Source organism: Balaenoptera acutorostrata, chromosome 9 (assembly GCF_949987535.1).
Source record: "Balaenoptera acutorostrata chromosome 9, mBalAcu1.1, whole genome shotgun sequence".
Classification (NCBI taxonomy): domain Eukaryota; kingdom Metazoa; phylum Chordata; class Mammalia; order Artiodactyla; family Balaenopteridae; genus Balaenoptera; species Balaenoptera acutorostrata.
The window spans coordinates 68,567,574-68,589,171 of NC_080072.1; the positions used below are offsets into that span (position 1 = coordinate 68,567,574).

At 41.1% G+C, this 21,598-nt stretch overlaps 1 protein-coding gene across 1 annotated transcript in view; it reads left to right on the top strand.

Annotated features, from left to right (window-relative positions):
- LOC103014138 (uncharacterized) overlaps positions 1–16,653 on the top strand; it is a 31,259-nt gene extending 14,606 nt beyond the window's left edge. The window contains exons 8-13 of the mRNA XM_007188932.2: positions 10,526–10,940; positions 11,835–11,930; positions 13,205–13,435; positions 14,164–14,186; positions 14,713–14,810; positions 15,940–16,653. Of these exons, the coding sequence (XP_007188994.2) occupies positions 10,526–10,940; positions 11,835–11,930; positions 13,205–13,435; positions 14,164–14,186; positions 14,713–14,810; positions 15,940–16,439 (1,363 nt within the window). The 3' untranslated portion in view covers positions 16,440–16,653. The remainder of the gene's footprint in view (positions 1–10,525; positions 10,941–11,834; positions 11,931–13,204; positions 13,436–14,163; positions 14,187–14,712; positions 14,811–15,939) is intronic.
- The last annotated feature ends 4,945 nt before the right edge of the window (positions 16,654–21,598 follow it).

Sequence of the window (21,598 nt, forward strand, 5' to 3'; positions counted from 1 at the left end):
CATTGGCGTAAGTGAGGTGTTAAAGTCCCCCACTATTATTGTGTTACTGTCGATTTCCTCTTTTATAGCTGTTAGCAGTTGCCTTATGTATTGAGGTGCTCCTATGTTGGGTGCATATATATTTATAATTGTTATATCTTCTTCTTGGATTGATCCCTGGATCATTATGTAGTGTCCTTCCTTGTCTCTTGTAACATTCTTTATTTTAAAGTCTATTTTATCTGATATGAGTATAGCTACTCCAGCTTTCTTTTGATTTCCATTTGCATGGAATATCTTTTTCCATCCCCTCACTTTCAGTCTGTATGTGTCCCTAGGTCTGAAGTGGGTCTCTTGTAGACAGCATATATATGGGTCTTGTTTTTGTATCCATTCAGCCAGTCTATGTCTTTTGGTTGGGGCATTTAATCCATTCACGTTTAAGGTAATTATCGATATGTATGTTCCTATGACCATTTTCTTAATTGTTTTGGGTTTGTTTTTGTAGGTCCTTTTCTTCTCTTGTGTTTCCCACTTAGAGAAGTTCCTTTAGCATTTGTTGTAGAGCTGGTTTGGTGGTGCTGAATTCTCTTAGCTTTTGCTTGTCTGTAAAGCTTTTGATTTCTCCATCAAATCTAAATGAGATCCTTGCTGGGTAGAGTAATCTTGGTTGTAGGTTCTTCCCTTTCATCACTTTAAGTATATCATGCCACTCCCTTCTGGCTTGCAGAGTTTCTGCTGAGAAATCAGCTGTTAACCTTATGGGGGTTCCCTTGTATGTTATTTGTCGTTTTTCCCTTGCTGCTTTCAGTAATTTTTCTTTGTCTTTAATTTTTGCCACTTTGATTACTATGTGTCTCGGCGTGTTTCTCCTTGGGTTTATTCTGTATGGGACTCTCTGTGCTTCCTGGACTTGGGTGGCTATTTCCTTTCCCATGTTAGGGAAGTTTTCGACTATAATCTCTTCAAATATTTTCTCTGGTCCTTTCTCTCTCTCTTCTCCTTCTGGGACCCCTATAATGCGAATGTTGTTGCGTTTAATGTTGTCCCAGAGGTCTCTTAGGCTGTCTTCATTTCTTTTCATTCTTTTTTCTTTAGTCTGTTCCGCAGCAGTGAATTCCACCATTCTGTCTTCCAGGTCACTTATCCGTTCTTCTGCCTCAGTTATTCTGCTATTGATTCCTTCTAGTGTAGTTTTCATTTCAGTTATTGTATTGGTCATCTCTGTTTGTTTGTTCTTTAATTCTTCTAGGTCTTTGTTAATCATTTCTTGCATCTTCTCAATCTTTGCCTCCATTCTTATTCCGAGGTCCTGGATCATCTTCTCTATCATTATTCTGAATTCTTTTTCTGGAAGGTTGCCTATCTCCACTTCATTTAGTTGTTTTTCTGGGGTTTTTTCTTGTTCCTTCATCTGGTACATAGCCCTCTGCCTTTTCATCTTCTCTGTCTTTCTGTAACTGTGGTTTTTGGTCCACAGGCTGCAGGATTGTAGTTTTTCTTGCTTCTGTTGTCTGCCCTCTGGTGGTTGAGGCTAAGAGGGTTGATGGGAGGCTCTGGTGGTGGGTAGAGCTGACTGTTGCTGTGGCGGTCAGAGCTCAGTAAAACCTTAATCCACTTGACTGTTGATGGGTGGGGCTGGGTTCCCTCCCTGTTGGTTGTTTTGCCTGAGGCAACCCAACACTGGAGCCTACCCGTGCTCTTTGGTGGGATTAATGGCAGACTCTGGGAGGGCTCACGCCAAGGAGAACTTCCCAGGACCTCTGCTGCCAGTGTCCTTATCCCCACGGTGAAACAGAGCCACCACTTGTCTCTGCAGGCGACCCCCCAACACCAGCAGGTACGTCTGGTTCAGTCTCCCCCAGGGTCACTGCTCCTTCCCCTGGGTCCCGATGCACACATTACTTTGTGTGTGCCCTCCAAGAGTGGGGTCTCTGTTTCCCCCAGTCCTGTCACAGTCCTGCAATCAATTCCCACTAGACTTCAAAGTCTGATTCTCTAGGAATTCCTCCTCCCGTTGCCGGACCCCCAGGTTGGGAAGCCTGACGTGGGGCTCAGAACCTTCACTCCAGTGGGTGGACTTCTGTGGTATAAGTGTTCGCCAGTCTGTGAGTCACCCACCCAGCAGTTATGGGATTTGATTTTACTCTGATTGCGCCCCTCCTACCGTCTCACTGTGGCTTCTCCTCTGTCCTTGGACGTGGGGTATCCTCCTTGGTGAAGTCCAGGGTCTTCCTGTCAATGATTGTCCAGCAGCCAGTTGTGATTCTGGTGCTCTCGCAAGAGGGAGTGAGAGCACGTCCTTCTACTCCGCCATCTTGGTTAATCATCGGTTGCTCTATTCTTTTATTTTATATATAAATATATTTTCGCTCCTTTTTCCCTTTTTGTGAGTGTGTATGTGTATGCTTCTTTGTGTGATATTGTCAGTATACCTTTGCTTTTACCATTTGTCCTGGTTTCTGTCTGCCTATTTTTTTTTTTTTTTTGTATAGTATTTAGTGCTTGTTATCACTGGTGGATTGGTTTTTTGGTTTGATTGCTCTCTTCTTTCTTTCTCTCTTTTTTTTTCTTTTTTTATCACTTTCTTCTTTTTTTATTTTTAATAATAATTTTTTAATTTTTTTATTGTAATAACTTTATTTTATTTTTTCCCTCTTTCTTTTTTTTTTTTTTTTTTTCTCCCTTTTCTTCTGAGCCATGTGGCTGACAGGGTCTTGGTGCTCCAGCCAGGTGTCAGGCCTGAGACTCTGAGGTGGGAGAGCTGAGCTCAGGACATGGGTCCACCAGAGACCTCTCAGCCCCACATAATATCAGACAGTGAAAGCTCTCCTAGAGATCTCCATCTCAATGCTAAGACCCAGCTCCACTCAACAACCAGCAAGCTACAGTGCTGGACACCCTATGCCAAACAACTAGCAAGACAGGAACACAGCCCCACCCATTAGCAGAAAGGCTGCCTAAAATCATAATAAGTTCACAGACACCCCAAAACACACCACTGGAATTGGGCCTGCCCACCAAAAAGACAAGATCCTCACCCACCAGAACACAGTCACCAGTCCCCTTCACCAGGAAGCCTACACAACCCACTGAACATACCTTACCCACTGGGGGCAGACACCAAAAACAAGGGAACTATGAACCTGCAGCATGCAAAAAAGGAGACCCCAAACACAGTAAGTTAAGCAAAATGAGAAGACAGAGAAATACACAGCAGATGAAGGAGCAAGGTAAAAATGCACCAGACCAAACAAATGAAGAGGAAATAGGCAGTCTACCTGAAAAAGAATTCAGAGTAATGATAGTAAAGATGATCCAAAATCATGGAAATAGAATGGAGAAAATACAAGAAACGTTTAACAAGGACCCAGAAGAACTAAAGAGAAATCAAACAATGATGAACAACAAAATTAATGAAATTAAAAATTCTCTAGAAGAAATGAATAGCAGAATAACTGAGACATAAAAATAGATAAGTGACCTGGAAGATAAAATAGTAGAAATAACTACTGCAGAGCAGAAAAAAGAAAAAAGAATGAAAAGAATTGAGGACAGTCTCAGAGAACTCTGGGACAATATTAAACACACCAACATTTGAATTATAGGGGTCCCAGAAGAAGAAGGGGAAAAAAAAGGGACTGAGAAAATATTTGAAGAGATTATAGTAGAAAACTTCCCTAATATGGGAAAGGAAATAGTCAATCAAGTCCAGGAAGCTCAGAGAGTCTCATACAGGATAAATCCAAGGAGAAACATGCCAAGGCACATATTAATCACACTATCAAAAATTAAATACAAAGAAAAAATATCAAAAGCAGGAAGGGAAAAGCAACAAATAAGATACAAGGGAATCCCCATAAGGTTAACAGCTGATCTTTCAGCAGAAGCTCTACAAGCCAGAAGGGAGTGGCAGGAAATATTTAAAGTTATGAAAGGGAAAAACCTACAACCAAGATTACTCTAACCATCAAGGATCTCATTCAGGTTTGATGGAAAAATTTAAACCTTTACAGACTAGCAAAAGTTAAGAGAATTCAGCAGCACCAAACCAGCTTTACAACAAATGCTAAAGGAACTTCTCTAGGCAGGAAACACAAGAGAAGGAAAAGACCTACAATAACAAACCCAAAACAATTAAGAAAATGGGAATAGGAACATACATAATGATAATTACCTTAAATGTAAATGGATAAAATGTTCCAACCAAAAGACATAGAGTGGCTGAATGGATACAAAAACAAGACCCATATATATGCTGTCTACAAGAGACACACTTCAGACCTAGGGACACATACAGACTGAAAGTGAGAGGATGGAAAAAGATATCCTATGCAAATGGAAATCAAAAGAAAGCTGGGGTAGCAATTCTCATGTAACACAAAATAGACTTTAAAATAAAGACTACTACAGGAGACAAAGAAGGACACTACATAATGATCAAGGGATCAATCCAAGAAGAAGATATAACAATTGTATATATTTATGCACCCAACATAAGAGCACCTGAATACATAAGGCAAATGGTAACAGCCATAAAAGGGGAAATCGACAGTAACACAGTCATAGTAGGGAACTTTAACACCCCACTTTCACCAATGGAGCGATCAACCAAAATGAAAATAAATAAGGAAACACAAGCTTTAAATGATACATTAAACAAGACAACAGAATACACTTTCTTCTCAAGTGCTCATGGAACATTCTCCATGATTGATCATATCTTGGGTCACAAATGAAGCCTTGGTGAATTTAAGAAAACTGATATTGTATCAAGTATCTTTTCCAACCACAATGTTATGAGAGTAGATATCAATTACAGGAAAAAATCTGTAAAAAGTACGAACACAGGGAGGCTACACAACAAACTACTAAATAACCAAGAGATCACTGAAGAAATAAAAGAGGAAATCAAAAAATACCTAGAAACAAATGACAATGAAAACACGATGACCCAAAACCTATGGGATGCAGCAAAAGCAGTTCTATGAGGGAAGTTTATAGTAATACAATCCTACATCAAGAAACAAGAAACACCTCAAATAAACAACCTAACCTGAAACCAAAAGCAATCAGAGAAAGAAGAACAAAAAAACCTCAAAGTTATCAGAAGGAAAGAAATCATAAAGATCAGGTCAGATATAAATGGAAAAAATATGAAGGAAACGATAGCAAAGATCAATAAAACTGAAAGCTGGTTCCTTGAGAAGATAAACAAAATTGATAAAACATTAGCCAGACTCATCAAGAAGAAAAGGGAGAAGACTCAAATCAATAGAATTGGAAATGAAAAAGGAGAAGTAAGAACTGACACTGCAGAAATACAAACGATCATGAGAGAATACTACAAGCAACTATATGCCAATAAAATGGACAACCTGGAAGAAATAGACAAATCCTTAGAAAAGCACAACCTTCTGAGACTGAACCAGGAAGAAATAGAAAATATAAACAGACCAATCACAAGCATTGCAATTGAAACTGTGATTAAAAATCTTCCAACAAACAAAAGCCCAGGACCAGATGGCTTCACAGGCGAATTCTAGCAAACATTTAGAGAAGAGCTAACACCTATCCTTGTCAAACTCTTCCAAAATGTAGCAGAGGGATGAACACTCCCAAACTCATTCTGCGAGGCCACCATCACCCTGATACCAAAACCAGACAAAGATGTCACAAAGAAAGAAAACTACAGGCCAATATCACTGATGAACATAGATGTAAAAATCCTCAACAAAATACTAGCAAACAGAATCCAACAGCACATTAAAGGGAACATACACCATGATCAAGTGGGGTTTATTCCAGGAATGCAAGGATTCTTCAATATATACAAATCAATCAATGTGATACACCATATTAACAAACTGAAGGATAAAAACCATATGATCATCTCAGTAGATGCAGAAAAAGCTTTCAACAAAATTCAACACACATTTATGATAAAAACACTCCAGAAAGTACGCATAGAGGGAACTTACCTCAACATAATAAAGGCCATATATGACAAACCCACAGTGAGCATCCTTCTCAATGGTGAAAAACTGAAACCTTTTCCACTAAGATCAGGAACAAGACTAGGTTCCCCACTCTCACCACTATTATTCAACGTAGTTTTGGAAGTTTTAGCCACAGCAATCAGAGAAGAAAAAGAAATAAAAGGAATCCAAATTGGAAAAGAAGAAGTAAAACTGTCACTGTTTGCAGATGGCATGATACTATACTTAGAGAATCCTAAATATGCTACCAGAAAACTACTAGAGCTAATCAATGAATCTGGTAAAGTAGCAGGATACAAAATTAATGCATAGAAGTCTCTTGCATTCCTATACACTAATGATGTAATATCTGAAAGAGAAATCAAGGAAACACTCCCATTTACCATTGCAACAAAAAGAATAAAATACCTAGGAATAAACCTACCTAAGGAGACAAAAGACCTGTATGCAGAAAACTATAAGACACTGATGAAAGAAATTAAAGATGACACAAACAGATGGAGAGATATACCATGTTCTTGGACTGATAGAATCAACATTGTGAAAATGACTATACTACCCAAAGCAATCTCCAGATTCAGTGCAATGCCTATCAAACTACCAACGGCATTTTTCACAGAACTAGAACCAAAAACTTCACAATTTTTATGGAAACAAAAAGACCCCGAATAGCCAAAGCAATCTTGAGAAAGAAAAACGGAGATGGAGGAATCAGGCTCCCTGAGTTCACACTATACTACAAAGCTACAGGAATCAAGACAGTATGGTACTGGCCCAAAAACAGAATTATACATCAGTGGAACAGGATAGAAAGCCCAGAGATAAACCCAAGCACATATGGTCACGTTATCTTTGATAAAGGAGGCAAGAATATACAATGGAGAAAAGACAGTCTCTTCAATAAGTGGTGCTGGGAAAACTGGACAGCTATATGTAAAAGAATGAAATTAGAACACTCACTAATACCATACACAAAAATAAAATCAAAATGGATTAAAGACCTAAATATAAGGCCAGACACTATAAACTCTTAGAGGAAAACATAGGCAGAACACTCTCTGACATAATTCGCAGCAAGATCCTTTTTGACCCACCTCCTAGAGAAATGGAAATAAAAACAAAAATAAACAAAGGGGACCTGATGAAACTTAAAAGCCTTTGCACAGCAAAGGAAACCATAAACAAGAGGAAAAGAGAGCCCTCAGAATGGGAGAAAATATTTGCAAATGAAGCAACTGACAAAGGATTAATCTCCAAAATATACAAGCAGCTCATGCAGCTCAATATCAAAAAACAAACAACCCAATCCAAAAATGGGCAGAAGACCTAAATAGACATTTCTCCAAAGAAGATATACAGATTGCCAACAAACGCATGAAAGGATGCTCCACATCACTAATCATTAGAGAAATGCAAATCAAAATTACAATGAGGTGTCACCTCACAACTGTCAGAATGGCCATCATCAAAAAATCTACAAACAATAAATGCTGGAGAAGGTGTGGAGAAAAGGGAACCCTCTTGCACTGTTGGTGGGAATGTAAATTGATACAGCCACTATGGAAAACAGTATGGAGGTTCCTTAAAACATTAAAAATAGAACTACCATATGACCCAGCAATTCCACTACTGCGCATGTACCCTGAGAAAACCATAGTGCAAAAAGAGACATGTACCACAATGTTCACTGCAGCTCTATTTACAATAGCCAGGACATGGAAGCAACATAAATGTCCATGAACAGAGGAATAGCACATATATACAATGGAATATTACTCAGCCATAAAGAGAAACGGAATTGAGTTATTCGTAGTGAGGTGGATGGACCTAGATACTGTCATACAGAGTGAAGTAAGTCAGAAAGAGAAAAATAAATACCATATGCTAACACATATATATGGAATCTAAAAAAAAAAAAAGGTTCTGATGAACATAGGGGCAGGACAGGAATAAAGACACAGATGTAGAGAATGGACTTGAGGACATGGGGAGGGGGAAGGGTCAGGTGGGATGAAGTGAGAGAGTGGCATGGACATATATACACTACCAAATGTAAGATAGATAGCTAGTGGGAAGCAGGCGCATAGCACAGGGAGATCAGCTCGGTGCTCTGTGACCACCTAGAAGGGTGGGAGAGGGAGGGTGGGAGGGAGGGAGGGAGATGCAAGAGGGAAGAGATATGGGAACATATGTGTATGTATAGCTGATTCACTTGGTTGTAAAGCAGAAACTAACACACCATTGTAAAGTAATTATACTGCAATAAGGATGTTAAATATATATATATATAAATATATATATATATATCAGTAAACCAAAATAATAAAAGCCGTGTCATATTTGTACATTAATTCCAAAAAGCAACCTATAAATGACATTGTCCCAAAGGGGTCTGTGTGCTGGGGCCTTTCTCTACTGTCCCCCCTGAGCTGGGTGGGGGAGCACCAGGCAGAGAATCTCCTGTCCTGCTGTTGCTGGGAGACACTGGGGGCTTGATCTGGAGTGTGACGGTGAGGGGCAAGAGAAATTTCCATTCTGAAGCTGTCGCCACAGATGTTCTTACACTAAAGTCCTACTTTAAATTTTTAAAACCAATCAATCAACAAAATTAAGCACTTCCTCCATGACAGAACATATTTAAACAAACCTCAAGAAACAGATTTCCAAGTTTTCCAAGACATTTGCTAAACTCTCTGAGTGATGAAATAATCTTTCCAACTTCTTTGGTAAGTTAAAAATAAAAATCCTTGATATCTAGAAACACATATGAAGGCCCATTTGAGGGTGGATTTGTGGTACAATCAGTGGTTCTTGGTGAGATGTTTGCAGAGATGGGTTTATGAAGATTATCCAAGGTGTTAAAGCAATCTTGTCCTAGGTTTCAGGAAATCTCATCATCCATATTAACCCTATCAGAAGACTGGTGAAATGGCAATCACTTGGAAAAAGCGGGTGTGGTTCAGAGCTCAATGTAAGGACACTAAAGGAGCCAAACTCATTCTTCTCCAGAACTGAGAGCCAGTGTTTGGAGCTCACCTGGCTCTGGAGACTTCTGAGAGCTACCACTACCACCCTTGGAAGCCTTGATCCCCGAGCGGACATTGTCTTATTACTTTTCCAGCGAGGATTGTTTCTACAGCACTTTCAGTGAGTACATAATTTACCATAGAGCAGCTCATGGGACTCTCCTGAGGGGAAAAAAACACAATTTCCTAATTTTAACAGAAAATTGAGGTTGTTTCATTGAAATAATCTTGTGTGCCAACTTAGTGAAATGACTGTATTTCTGTGTTGTCATCTTGTCTTGTCATACATGTTGGAATTAATATGGTGATTAATTTTAGTTATCTGATTTTGTTCATCTCTTAGTTATTCCTATGCATTACAAGGACTGAGAAAGTGGTTGTCTGATATCTTACACGTTTGTGTTTGATGTAGAGCCTAAAAATAATTTTTAGGACTATTTGACTCCATGTGCAATACTTATTACAGTCGACTTTAAAATTGTAGTGTGCCTGTATACACAGGAGACATAATATTCTACACAACAGAAGTAGGTAATGCATGCAATAATTTGGGAGAAAATATTGTTTTAGGGTGAAGTAAACGTTGTCTCTTCAGAAATGTGAGTTATTCTGACTGAAATTTTAAAGAAACTAAGAAATGATTGGGCAAGAGAAAAGTGACACTTGTGTACATACAGAAATATAAGAAAGTTGAGGAACCTCTGTACTTAACTAGTACAAACACAAGGACCCAATTTTTTAGCAAAGTCAGTTTTAAAAAGCATAATTTGTTTTTCGGCGCTGATTATTACCATTACATGCAAACTGCATCTTACCACAGGATGAAAGGGGTGCTTGATAACAGTTTTAAAGACTGAGAAGATATAACCATTCTCTTTCATTTTTGGTTTGATTGATGAGTGTGGTACAGATAAGACAGGAAGGCAAACTCAACCGATTAGTACATCCATGTAAGTTGCTTCTGGTTAGAATAGGATCCAATTTGACAATGTTTAGGTTCCTCTTCATTATCTCTGAATTATTCAGAAAGTGTTTTGCAAAGAAAAAAAGTGTTTGTGGATGTAGATTCAGATTGAGATATAAAAGGACATCCAAAGAAAAATGCCTGACAATTATAGGAAATAATAAAAATACAAGCTTAGTCAAGTATGCTGCACTAAATCAATGACTGGCATTGAACATCATGATTGATTGTTTAGGGCAATCAGGACCCACCACATAGAGCTATAAATTAGGTCAAACTCCTGAAGCTCATGCTATCTAGAGGAAAATAAGATCTCAACAAACCTGAGGTTCTCCTTTAGGTAGGGGAAAAGAGGGCAAGAAATAGTGTTGGTTTGGCAGCTGAGAAAACTTTCTGCAGCTCTTGAGAGTTCTCTTTGTGTCTCAGTTTTCCATTTCTGTCAAATGAAAAATCTTTTGTAAAGCAGTGTATTATTCAGTGACAATCTGTGTCTGATATTCCTTGGGCCCTTTTTATCTTTGGGGTAGAGGAATAAACTCCTGATTTCCTTCCCTCAGAAAAATGGATTCAGACATCCCAGAAGCCTTCCAGAAAGAGCTCACCTGCCTCGTGTGCCTGAATTACCTTCTAGACCCAGTCACCATGGGCTGCGGACACAGCTTCTGTAGGTCCTGTCTCTGTCTTTTCTGGGAGCAAGCCGAAGACCCTGCCAGTTGCCCAGTGTGCAGGCAACGATCAGAGCAGACAAACCTCAAAACCAATTATCTTCTGAAGAATCTGGTGTCCATTGCCAGAAAAGCAAATCTCGGGCAATTCCTGAACTCTGAGGAATGTATGTGTGGGACCCATAAGGAGACAAAGAAGATCTTCTGTGAAGCCCACAAGAGCTTGCTCTGTTTGGTCTGCTCTCAAAGTCAGGAGCACAGGGCTCACAGGCACCGTTCCACTGAAGAGGCTGCCGAGGAATACTGGGTGAGTGACGTCTGTGAGAGCGCTTGGAGAGCTGGAGGACGGTGCAGCTAAGAGAGTAAAAGGATATTACAGTCAGGACTCCCCTGGTGGCACAGTGGTTAAGACTCCATGCTCCCAATGAAGGGGTCCCAGGTTCGATCCCTGGTCAGGGAACTAGATCCCACATGCATGCCCCAACTAAGAGTGCGCATGCCACAACTAAGGAGCCAGCGAACCACAACTAAGACCTGTCACAACGAAATAAGTAAAGTAAACAAATATTTTTTTTTAAAAAGGATATTATGATCATAATGATGATTAAACCCTCTCTACTGGGTGCCAGGTACAGAACTAGTCAGCAATGACAAAGCTATGAAGAAAATGCTGCAGCATACCTGCCTTTATGGAACTTGTATCCGATGGCTGGGTGATAAAGTTAATTGAAATTATTTGGGTGATAACGTTATTATGCTCAAGGCTCTATACAGCCTTCATTTTGAGAAAGAGTCTTTGGCTCTAAAATCTACAAGTGCAAAATGTCTTTTCCATTGGATACAGGTTTCCTAACTCTGGACAAAGAAGGAAGATACAGTACAATGGAATTAGTAGGCAGCAAGCAGCACTACATCCAAATTCTGATGCAAGATGCCCAACTACCTGAAAATTAGCCATGCTCAATAAAATCCTGTTCCTTTCCCTAGATATATGATTCCCTGATGGTGTGTGGTTCTGCAGTTTGGAATCTTCTAAAACTGATCAATAGTGAGGAAGAATAGGGAAATGTGGTGATTTGTTACGGTCCTTCTAGTCTTCCTCTAGGTCCTGTAGCTGACATCCCTGGGTACACTCCATCATTTGGGGTCTGAAACCTCAATCTATTTGCTTTTCTGGTGTTAAAATTCAATTATTTTACAGGAGAAGCTGGCAAACCAAATGAGATCTTTATGGGAAAAGATCCAAGAAATTGAAAGAAATCTCAAGAAAGATGGCAGAGGAACTGACCCTTGGATGGTAAGTATGAGAATGTATTTCTCTTTGAAACAAGTTGAGGCAGACATGCTAGAAACTTATCCCTTAATAATTTGAGGTGAAATCATCATGTGCCATGAAATTCTGAGAATGGGTTGAACACCATTTAAAATTTTTTCTATTTACCATTTGAACCTACAAAACCCGCCTCTTGGGTTTTTTACAATCTAATGGATCAGTAACTACAACAAAATATCCACTAGAAGAATGTGTCACAAGTGCTAAGGTGGAGGCACATGGCGTGATGTGGACGATTCCATGCCCATGATTCAGGATCCCAGGAAAAATTTCTCATGTTTAAGATCAATCCCAGGTCTGAAGATCAAGTGGGTGTTTAAAAATCCGTGGGTTATTTCAGGCACAGATTTCTGTAAGTCATACATTCCAGAAAGTAAAGGGTGTATCATTGGGAACCACAAGTACTTCAGTCTGATTAGTACATGAGCCCAGGTGATACAAAGGAGACATGAACAGGAATTTAAGGGGTGTGCCTGTCATCGTGAAAAGCGACAGCTCACTAGCTAGAGAGTGATATTGGTTCAAGTAGGAGAAAATGTGACATGTTAAAGAAAAACCTCAGGGAGAGAAGGAACAAGGAGAAAGACAGAGACGGAGAGTGAGAGAGTGAATCCATCAATACTGGGAGGGAATATGCAATGGAATGAGGATGAATGACCTTCCAAACAATATGGGAAGGAGGCTGTGGCCTTAGAGGGAGGACAGAGCCTGTTCATAGAAAAAAGGAGGGCAGAAAGAAAGGGCTATGAGGATTGGCACCTGTTTGAGGGCAGTAGGTGAGATTCTTAGGAAGATCTTTCCTGAGGATACCAACCCTGAGAGTAAAATGGAACATGGCTGCTCAGAGAGAAACTCAGGCTGTGGAGTTTGGAGGATTGAGATGAGAAATGAATTTACTTATTAACATTGAGATGAGGATATTGCATATGATGTATGAATCACCCATACATTTCAATTGCTCGCGTGGGGTCTTTCAGATTTGAAAGCAGGCATATGAAAGAAATGATCCGTGAAAAGATTTTCTCCAGATGTTTCAGGAACTCATGAATTTGATGAAAGTGGTTTGAGGAAAGGGTGGGTTTGGCTCTTGATGTAGTTAAAAAACAATGAAAAATAAGTGAAGGAAAGAGGAATAAATTTGATTTCTTAGAAGATACAAATTTGGGATGGATGTAGCTTCCTGGGAGAGAACATGAATCAGAGCAAACTAAATGCTGTTGAAATCCATCTCCCAACAGTTTTATGTGTATCGATATGGAGACATGATTAGGAAAACTTATCAGATGGTAACTCCGTTTCTTCAGGAGGAAGAAAATTACTACTTAGGGAGTATTATAAAAGAAAGCCAAAAGATTTGCAAGCAAATCAGAAAAAGACAAGAGGAAATGAGTGGAAAGAAGACAGAACTCAAAGTAATATACAAAGAGCTCATGAAAATGTCCTATAAACCAGATGTGGAGCTGCTCCAGGTAAGAACTGAGGACTGAAAATATTTTATCTGAAGCTCACACGTTCAATGACCATTAAATGTTACCAGGGGTATATTTATTCATCTCTTGCATCCTAAGGTGGGAGTCTCTTCTAGTTGGAAATATTATAGAAGAAATGCAACTCATCCAAACCATGATTGAGCAAGCTTTACAGAATTGTTATTACGGAGACTCCCCAGGAATATTCCCTTCTCAAAATCTCCTTTTGTAGCTTGCTTCTGTCAAACCCAGAAAGGAACAACTTATGTATTGTCATTCAGTTTTTTGATCTCCAGCTGGGCAATGGGAGAAACTTGGCAAAAGCTCATATATTTCCACCTCCTGTTGGGATATCCTAGTTTGAGTTGCCTTTTTGGAGGGGCATATTACCCTTTTGGACAAGTCCTATTAAAAACGAATTTACAGAGAGCTGAGGGTTGCAGCAATGAACAATCACTACATTTGTCCTTTCTCTCTCTCTCTCTCTCTCTCTCTCTCTCTCTCTCGCTCTTTCTCTTTCACCCTCAGGTTTGTTAATTTATGAAGAATTTAGATTCTTTCAACACATTGTGCCAGAGTTTTCTTTAGGGAGAAAAAGGAAAATGGATTTTCCAGACTGTTTTCTCGTGGTGGTGATTAGATCTCTTCTGAAATTTTCCCCTTACCAAATCCTGGTTGGCTATTTATGAAGAAGTCTAATCTTATGTTTTTTTATTTATTTTTGACAGGAATTGGGAGACAAACTGAAATGGTAAGTCTGATCTGCTGACGCTGACCAGGGCGCTGTGAAAGAGATCAAGCTGCATTTAACAAAGGGAACACATAACTTACTCGATAATACTACATTGCTTGTGTGTGCGTGTGTCTGTGCCTGTTTTGCTGAGTATGATTTCCTGTTCCGCTTGAATCAGAAGTTAGCATCAGAAGTTTGCTCCTGTGGCTTAGAGAGGTATGCGCTGTAGAGCTCAATGCAGGTTTCTAAAAGGCCAGTTTTTCTCTGATTTAAATTATAAAATCATAAACACATTGAAGTGCAAGGACTAGTACTTCCCAGGCATTAGGTGAGAGAGGCAAGTATCTCTGAGAAATGGGGGTGAAATCAGGTCGTGAATTAAAGTGAGAAAAAATTTCCTAAGAATGGCACGATCCCATCCCATGATTGTGGAGAAAAGGATTTTGATAAGAGAGTTGAGCTGAAGGATGTTGACTTTTTCTTAAAGGCTGTGGTTGAGAAGTCCTGGGCAGCAGAAAGTTTAACCTCATCTTCCTCCTTATAGGAGCGAGTCAGCACAGCTGCACATGCCTCAGCCTCTGCTGCCAGAACTCCGTGCACGACCTATCACTGGGCTGATGGACTGGCTTAACCGCTTCCGAGGTGAGTGTCACCCCATCGTTGTGTCCACCCTGCAAGGTCCTTCAATAATGGTCTCTATAGACAATCTTTCCCTCTTCATCTCTCACCTTGTACAGAACAGCCTGCAAATAGGCATGTATAGACATGTGTAGTCACAGAGTCATTAAAATCCTTACAAAATACATGCAGGCTGGTGCAGGGATAGATGTGATTCAGGCCTTATCAATTACTTATAAATTTGATAAATAATTTCTATAATGGAAAAAAAGACATGCTCCAAAAATGGCTCCTTGAGCCCTAGAAATATCATCACATACAATGTCAGTTGTTCACTGAATTCTAGAAAACGGGTTATTAATCCAGGATATTCCAATTTCAGAGTCTAAGTGCAGTTACTCAGAGTTCAAAAACATTTTTGCTTGAAAGTTTCTTGGCAATTGAATGTATGATGTGTTTTTTTCCATTGATATAATCAGAAAAATATATATAAGCCACAAAAATTAAATGCAGAAGCCAGGATTTGTGAACAACAACAAGAAAGCAAATTGGTGGTTGATGAACCACATAGAGCTTCATGATAAACCTAACCCTGGAGGGTAACTTAGCAGGAAGTGGAAGATTAGGCCTCACGTTGGAACCATATATCAAAGGCGGAAATTCCTACAAGGAAACCACTTTTAAGAAGCCATCCTTAAGTTTTGTTTCTGCAGTGTCCATTTGCTAACTTAACTGAGATGTTAGAATGATCACCAATTCTCTATTCTACAATGTATTTTTTTTTTCCCTGAGCAGTGGTGGTGGAGGTGGAGGTGAGTTATACTGTCACAGTCTTGGAGGTGATCAGTGCCCGGCGTCCAGTCTTTTAGATGTCAGGAAAAGTACCCAGCCAGAAGTAGCCATGACCTCCCTATCCTGTATAATCTCTGAATTTTTAGGAAGTTTTTTCCATGGTAGCTAGTTATCTGTTTCCTCAGCAGATATCCCGGCAACCTTTGAATCCAATGTTTCCGGTTAGAACTACACTTCTAATAACCTTAAGGTTTTTTTTTTTTTTTTCTCCCAGTGAGACCCTAGGTGGACCCTCTTCTCTCATAGATAATTTGATTTTTAACATTGATTTTGACTGGAGTATTCTCTCATCTCTCCACAGTAAATATTGCATTCAATAATGAAGTAAGCAGCCAGCACTTCAGGCTGTTTGATGACGCGAGAAGTTTGAAGTATGAGCATGACAGCCTCTGTGTGTCTTTGGATGGCAGAACATCGAAGTATTTTGCTGCATGGGGATCCCAGGGCTTCACCTCTGGCAAACAATACTGGGAGGTGGATGTGGACGGCTCTTGGGACTGGGCTGTAGGCGTCTGTAAGGATTCCTGGACAAGGAAGGATGATGGCATACTGAAGGAATCCAACAGGGACAGCTTTCTCCTTGTGTGTGTGAAGGAGGATCATCATTACCGTCTCTGGACCACCACCCCAACCACTCCTCTGTACATAGAGAAACCTCTGGGCAGGGTTGGCGTGTTCCTTGATTTTGACAGCGGGAGTATGAGTTTTGTGGATGTTGTCAAGCGCTCCCTCCTTTGGAGGTACGAGGATGGCCTGTTCACTTCCCCTGTCAGGCCTTTCATTTGCACTGGCCACACGTGAGGCGGGCTAAGTCAGGACCCTGACTGGATGCTCAGGACTCCTTCGCCGAGGCAACCCTTCTCAGGTGCAGCAAGTCAAGGATACTTCATTGTCTTTAGTTTCTTTCTACTGTAATGGAACCTCCTTTTATTGCCACTTGTTATAAAGATAGTGTCAAATGCAAACTTTTGTTGGTGTCTTCCATCTTCTTGACAATAAAAGCTTGCCTTATAGACATTTGTCTGGAATACATGATGTGGTTATTCACCTGTGTTGTGAGCTTGCTGAACTCACCGAAGTGGGCGTGTGCTTCCCACTTCCTGAGACCCAGTACAGGACCCCAGGGCTTACACAGCATGGACAGACCTGGTCACCAACCAGACCCAGGTCAGCCCCCAACTTTCTCCTCCTTCCTCATGATCTACTCTGTCCTACACATCAATTCACCCTCAGGGTGAAAACCGATTTGACAGAGAAATCTCCACTGACCCTGGAGACGGGGATAAGTCTTCTTTTCTTAGAGAACCCAGAATTTGCAGGTCCTTTTCTTTTACAATAATATAAGGGAAAAGACCTAAAGAAAGGAAGTGCCTCATGAGGGGCACTGAACAAATCTTTGCCTGAATAAATTAATAAATAGACAAAACAATTATCTTATTGGAAAGGAGCTTTGCAATAAAAGTTAGGGACTAGAATCTAAAAGTTTAAATTTTCAGAATTTGAAGGTGGATGTCAAAAACTGATTAGATTACACACATTGAGCTTGAGCCCAATTGATTTTTAATTATCTTTGGAAAAGTGCATCTGTGTGTTGGAGGCTCTGTTAGTGTAGATACTAGAAGTGTGAGGGTGACTGTGTGTATTGCAATCGTGGTGGTCTTAAGTTATTGTTTTATATTATTTTAATTTAACTTAGGATCATCACCTAGGCCATGAAGGATGAGATGGTAGGGCAGGGAACATTGTCTGTTCCCATTTTACCATCATACAATAGAGCATTGGTTTTTGATTTAAATGTTGTTGTCCCACACTGAATTGTATATTCACCATTGTAATTCCACCACTAAATATACTTCCTGAATATATTATGATAAGTTTTTCAATACTGTTAATTAAATTTACTATCTAGCTTATGTTATAAAACTTACTGCATCCTGGTTGCAAGAGCCTCCTGTATTATCTGCTATTTGAAATAAAAAGAATCATGTCTTTGGCACTCATTTTACAGATTTCATGTTGAGCAAGGAAGCAAATGGTATAATTTGCAACATGGTTTTCCAAATACGTTCAACATTTCAGCCAAGGATCGAACCTGCGTCCCCTGCATTGGAAAGAGGATTCTTAACCACTGGACCACCAGGGAGTTCCCTATTATATTTTTTGATGGTTCCTGAAAGTTATTTTACTTTGAATTATACAGGAAAAGAAATCCACAAGCGAGAAGCTATGTTCTATGGCTATGTCTTTTAAACAATGTTTTGCATTTACAAAAAAATTTTTTTCCTGAGTAAAAGCACCAGCTGAAGATACAGACTGCTAAAAATATAAGACATCACAAACCCATTAAAAGACAGTATGCCAAACATACTTATTAAAAACCCTTTAAGGAAACAAAGACAACGCAACCAACAAATTTACCCACTGTGCCCAGCGGCCCTTTCTGATTTCCCTGCCTGTGTTCCCAATAACTGGAACTGGGAGTGCTTACCCCAGTGGGAGGACCCTGGCCTCACCCATGGGCAACTGTGAGGATCCAACAGCGGAAGGCAGCTATGCGTCTGTGAGGGACCCTGGCACCTCCTGGACCAGCGCCCCCAGAACCGTAGACCCTGAGGGCCCCACTGCTGATAGGATGAAGTGGGAGGTGCACACGAGGGGTCTGACCAGCTTTCAACAATTTACCTGCCAACAGGAATCTTTCTGCTACTCCCTCGCACCCCTGTGTGCTTAAAGTTTGGACTTCTTATTTATCTGTTTTTTCTAAACACTTAGCTGTATGACACTAGCTGTAATGTCTCCCTGGGGCCTTCCTTGCTGGCTGTCTTAAATTCTTATGATTGAGAAACTGTGAGGCTCTGAATTTGGACTCACAGGAAGGTATTTACAACAGCTTTATGTAATCGAAATGCCCAAAGCCCGCACACACACATGCGTGCACGTACACATGGGTTGGCTTTCATAAAGCTAGAGTGGAATATTAAATATCAAGTACTGAATGTTTAACTGTAAACTTAAGAACTTGTGCTTAATTTTACATATACAGAGATAACAGAGTGGTCATTAAAAGCACCTTAACATCAGGACAGATGTTAAGTTTTGAGGTTCTTATTTCAACTGCTCTAGGTACAAAATGCCCTAGAAGCGAAGAAAGGCTTCAATAAATACACAGAGACAAACATGATGTAAAGTGCGACTGGCGTCCTCATAGCGTCCCTGGAAGACGAAGAGCCTGAGCTGCCGCTAGCAGGCAGTGCGAGCTGACAGGGAAGCTGTGGTCTGGACTGATCCTCTCCGACACTCTGTACAGTACCTCTTGGTGTCTACCTCCTTCCCTTATATACACGCTCACCAGGTTGGTCACCATGAAGGCCCACAGCTCCTGGTGACTGGTGAGCCGCAAAGCTGTGGTGAGCTGGGCTTCAGCGTTGTCCACGCAGTTGACAGAGACACAATACAAGCCCGGCCGTGTATGCTGAGTGGTTGGAGCAGAGCCGGGGGGTTGCTGGCCCAGCTGACAGACCTGGGAGATCTCCTGCAGTGCAGTGGCCTTATGTCCCGCCACGAGCCTACATGTGATGATGTCCTCAAGCAGGATTACTTGGAAGGAGGACAGAATGGGGCTGCAGTAGAGCACCTGGAGCTTCTCCAGCTACATGAGGGCCTTGTCTGTGGACTTCTGCACTTTCTCTAAGTGGCCAGCTTGCATGGAGTGCATCATGGTCACAAGCAAGCACATGTGGTCCTTGGGCAGCCAGTGGAAGAGGTTGGCATGGTTGCTGGGCAGGATCTTGTCGTGTGCAGCGTGGAGATGGTCTGGATGCACTGCTGCAGCTGCTTCGGGCACAGCTTCACGCTCTTTACCTGCCCGGCACCCAGGTAGTGGGTCACCTGGAGCACCAGGAAGAAGACACACAGAGACTCTTTCTGGATGGGGTTCCCTTGACAGTTCTCAACTATCTGTCCACAGGGAGTCAGCAATGGGTGGACTTCCTGCAACTTACGCTCCGTCAGCTGCAGCATCCCTTTGCTGAGCAGGACCAGTGGCCGTGTGTACTCAGATCCCACCACCCAGGTGGTTCTCGACCACCACACCCAGGAGGTCGCAGGCTGACACCAAGTCCTCTTGGTCCTTGGGCCTTTTTTGTCTTTGGGGTAGAGGAATAAACTCCTGATTTCCTTCCCTCAGAAAAATGGATTCAGACATCCCAGAAGCCTTCCAGAAAGAGCTCACCTGCCTCGTGTGCCTGAATTACCTTCTAGACCCAGTCACCATGGGCTGCGGACACAGCTTCTGTAGGTCCTGTCTCTGTCTTTTCTGGGAGCAAGCCGAAGACCCTGCCAGTTGCCCAGTGTGCAGGCAACGATCAGAGCAGACAAACCTCAAAACCAATTTTCTTCTGAAAAATCTGGTGTCCATGGCCAGAAAAGCAAATCTCGGGCAGTTCCTGAACTCTGAGGAACATATGTGTGGGACCCATAAGGAGACAAAGAAGATCTTCTGTGAAGCCCACAAGAGCTTGCTCTGTTTGGTCTGCTCTCAAAGTCAGGAGCACAGGGCTCACAGGCACCGTTCCACTGAAGAGGCTGCCGAGGAATACTGGGTGAGTGACGTCTGTGAGAGCGCTTGGAGAGCTGGAGGACGGTGCAGCTAAGAGAGTAAAAGGATACTACAGTCAGGACTCCCCTGGTGGCCCAGTGGTTAAGACTCCATGCTCCCAATGAAGGGGTCCCAGGTTCGATCCCTGGTCAGGGAACTAGATCCCACATGCATGCCCCAACTAAGAGTGCGCATGCCACAACTAAGGAGCCAGAGAGCCTCAACTAAGACCTGTCACAACGAAATAAGTAAAGTAAACAAATATTTGTTTTAAAAAAGGATATTATAGTCAGGACTTCCCTGGTGGCACAGTGGTTAAGACTCCATGCTCCCAATGAAGGGGGCCCAGGTTCGATCCCTGGTCAGGGAACTAGATCCCACATTCATGCTAAGAGTCCACATGCCAGAACTAAGGAGCCAGCAAGCCGCAACTAAGACCTGTCTCAATGAAATAAGTAAATTAAAAAAATATTTTTTAAAAAAGGATATTATGATCATAATGATGATTAAACCCTCTCTTTACTGAGTGCCAGGTACAGACTTAGTTAGCAGTGACAAAGCTGTGAAGAAAATGCTGCAGCATACCTGCCTTTATGGAACTTGTATCCAATGGCTGGGTGATAAAGTTAATTGAAATTATTTGGGTGATACGTTATTATGCTCAAGGCTCTATAAAGCCTTCATTTTGAGAAAGAGTCTTTGGCTCTAAAATCTACAAGTGCAAAAAGTCTTTTCCATTGGATACAGGTTTCCTGACTCTGGACAAAGAAGGAAGATACAGTACATTGGAATTAGCAGGCAGCAAGCAGCACTACATCCAAATTCTGACGCAAGATGCCAAACTACCTGAAAATTAGCCATGCTCAATAAAATCCTGTTCCTTTCCCTAGATATATGATTCCCTGATGGTGTGTGGTTCTGCAGTGTGGAATCTTCTAAAACTGATCGATAGTGAGGAAGAATAGGGAAATGTGGTGATCTGTTATAGTCCTCCTAGTCTTCCTCTAGGTCCTGTACCTGACCTCTTTCCCACCTCAGGATCTCCACCCACCCCACCCTATTTACCCTTCAAGTCTGTCTTCACATGCCACTCCCTTACACTAGCTTAAGTTTATACTTCATTTTATATTCCTTTAATATACTCCCTTTTTTCCCCTTTCATACACTGACCCAAATTTTAACTACAATTCCTGTAGCATTTATTCAGTTCCTTGCTCCCTGACTATAGCCTTCATAAGGGTAGGAATGATGTCTGTCTTGTTCATAGCTCCTCCTCAGTACCTAAAACAAATGTTAATAAATAAGCAACAAGATAATCAAGGAATGTATTCAGATGTATTATTCTCAGTATTGAAAATATGTT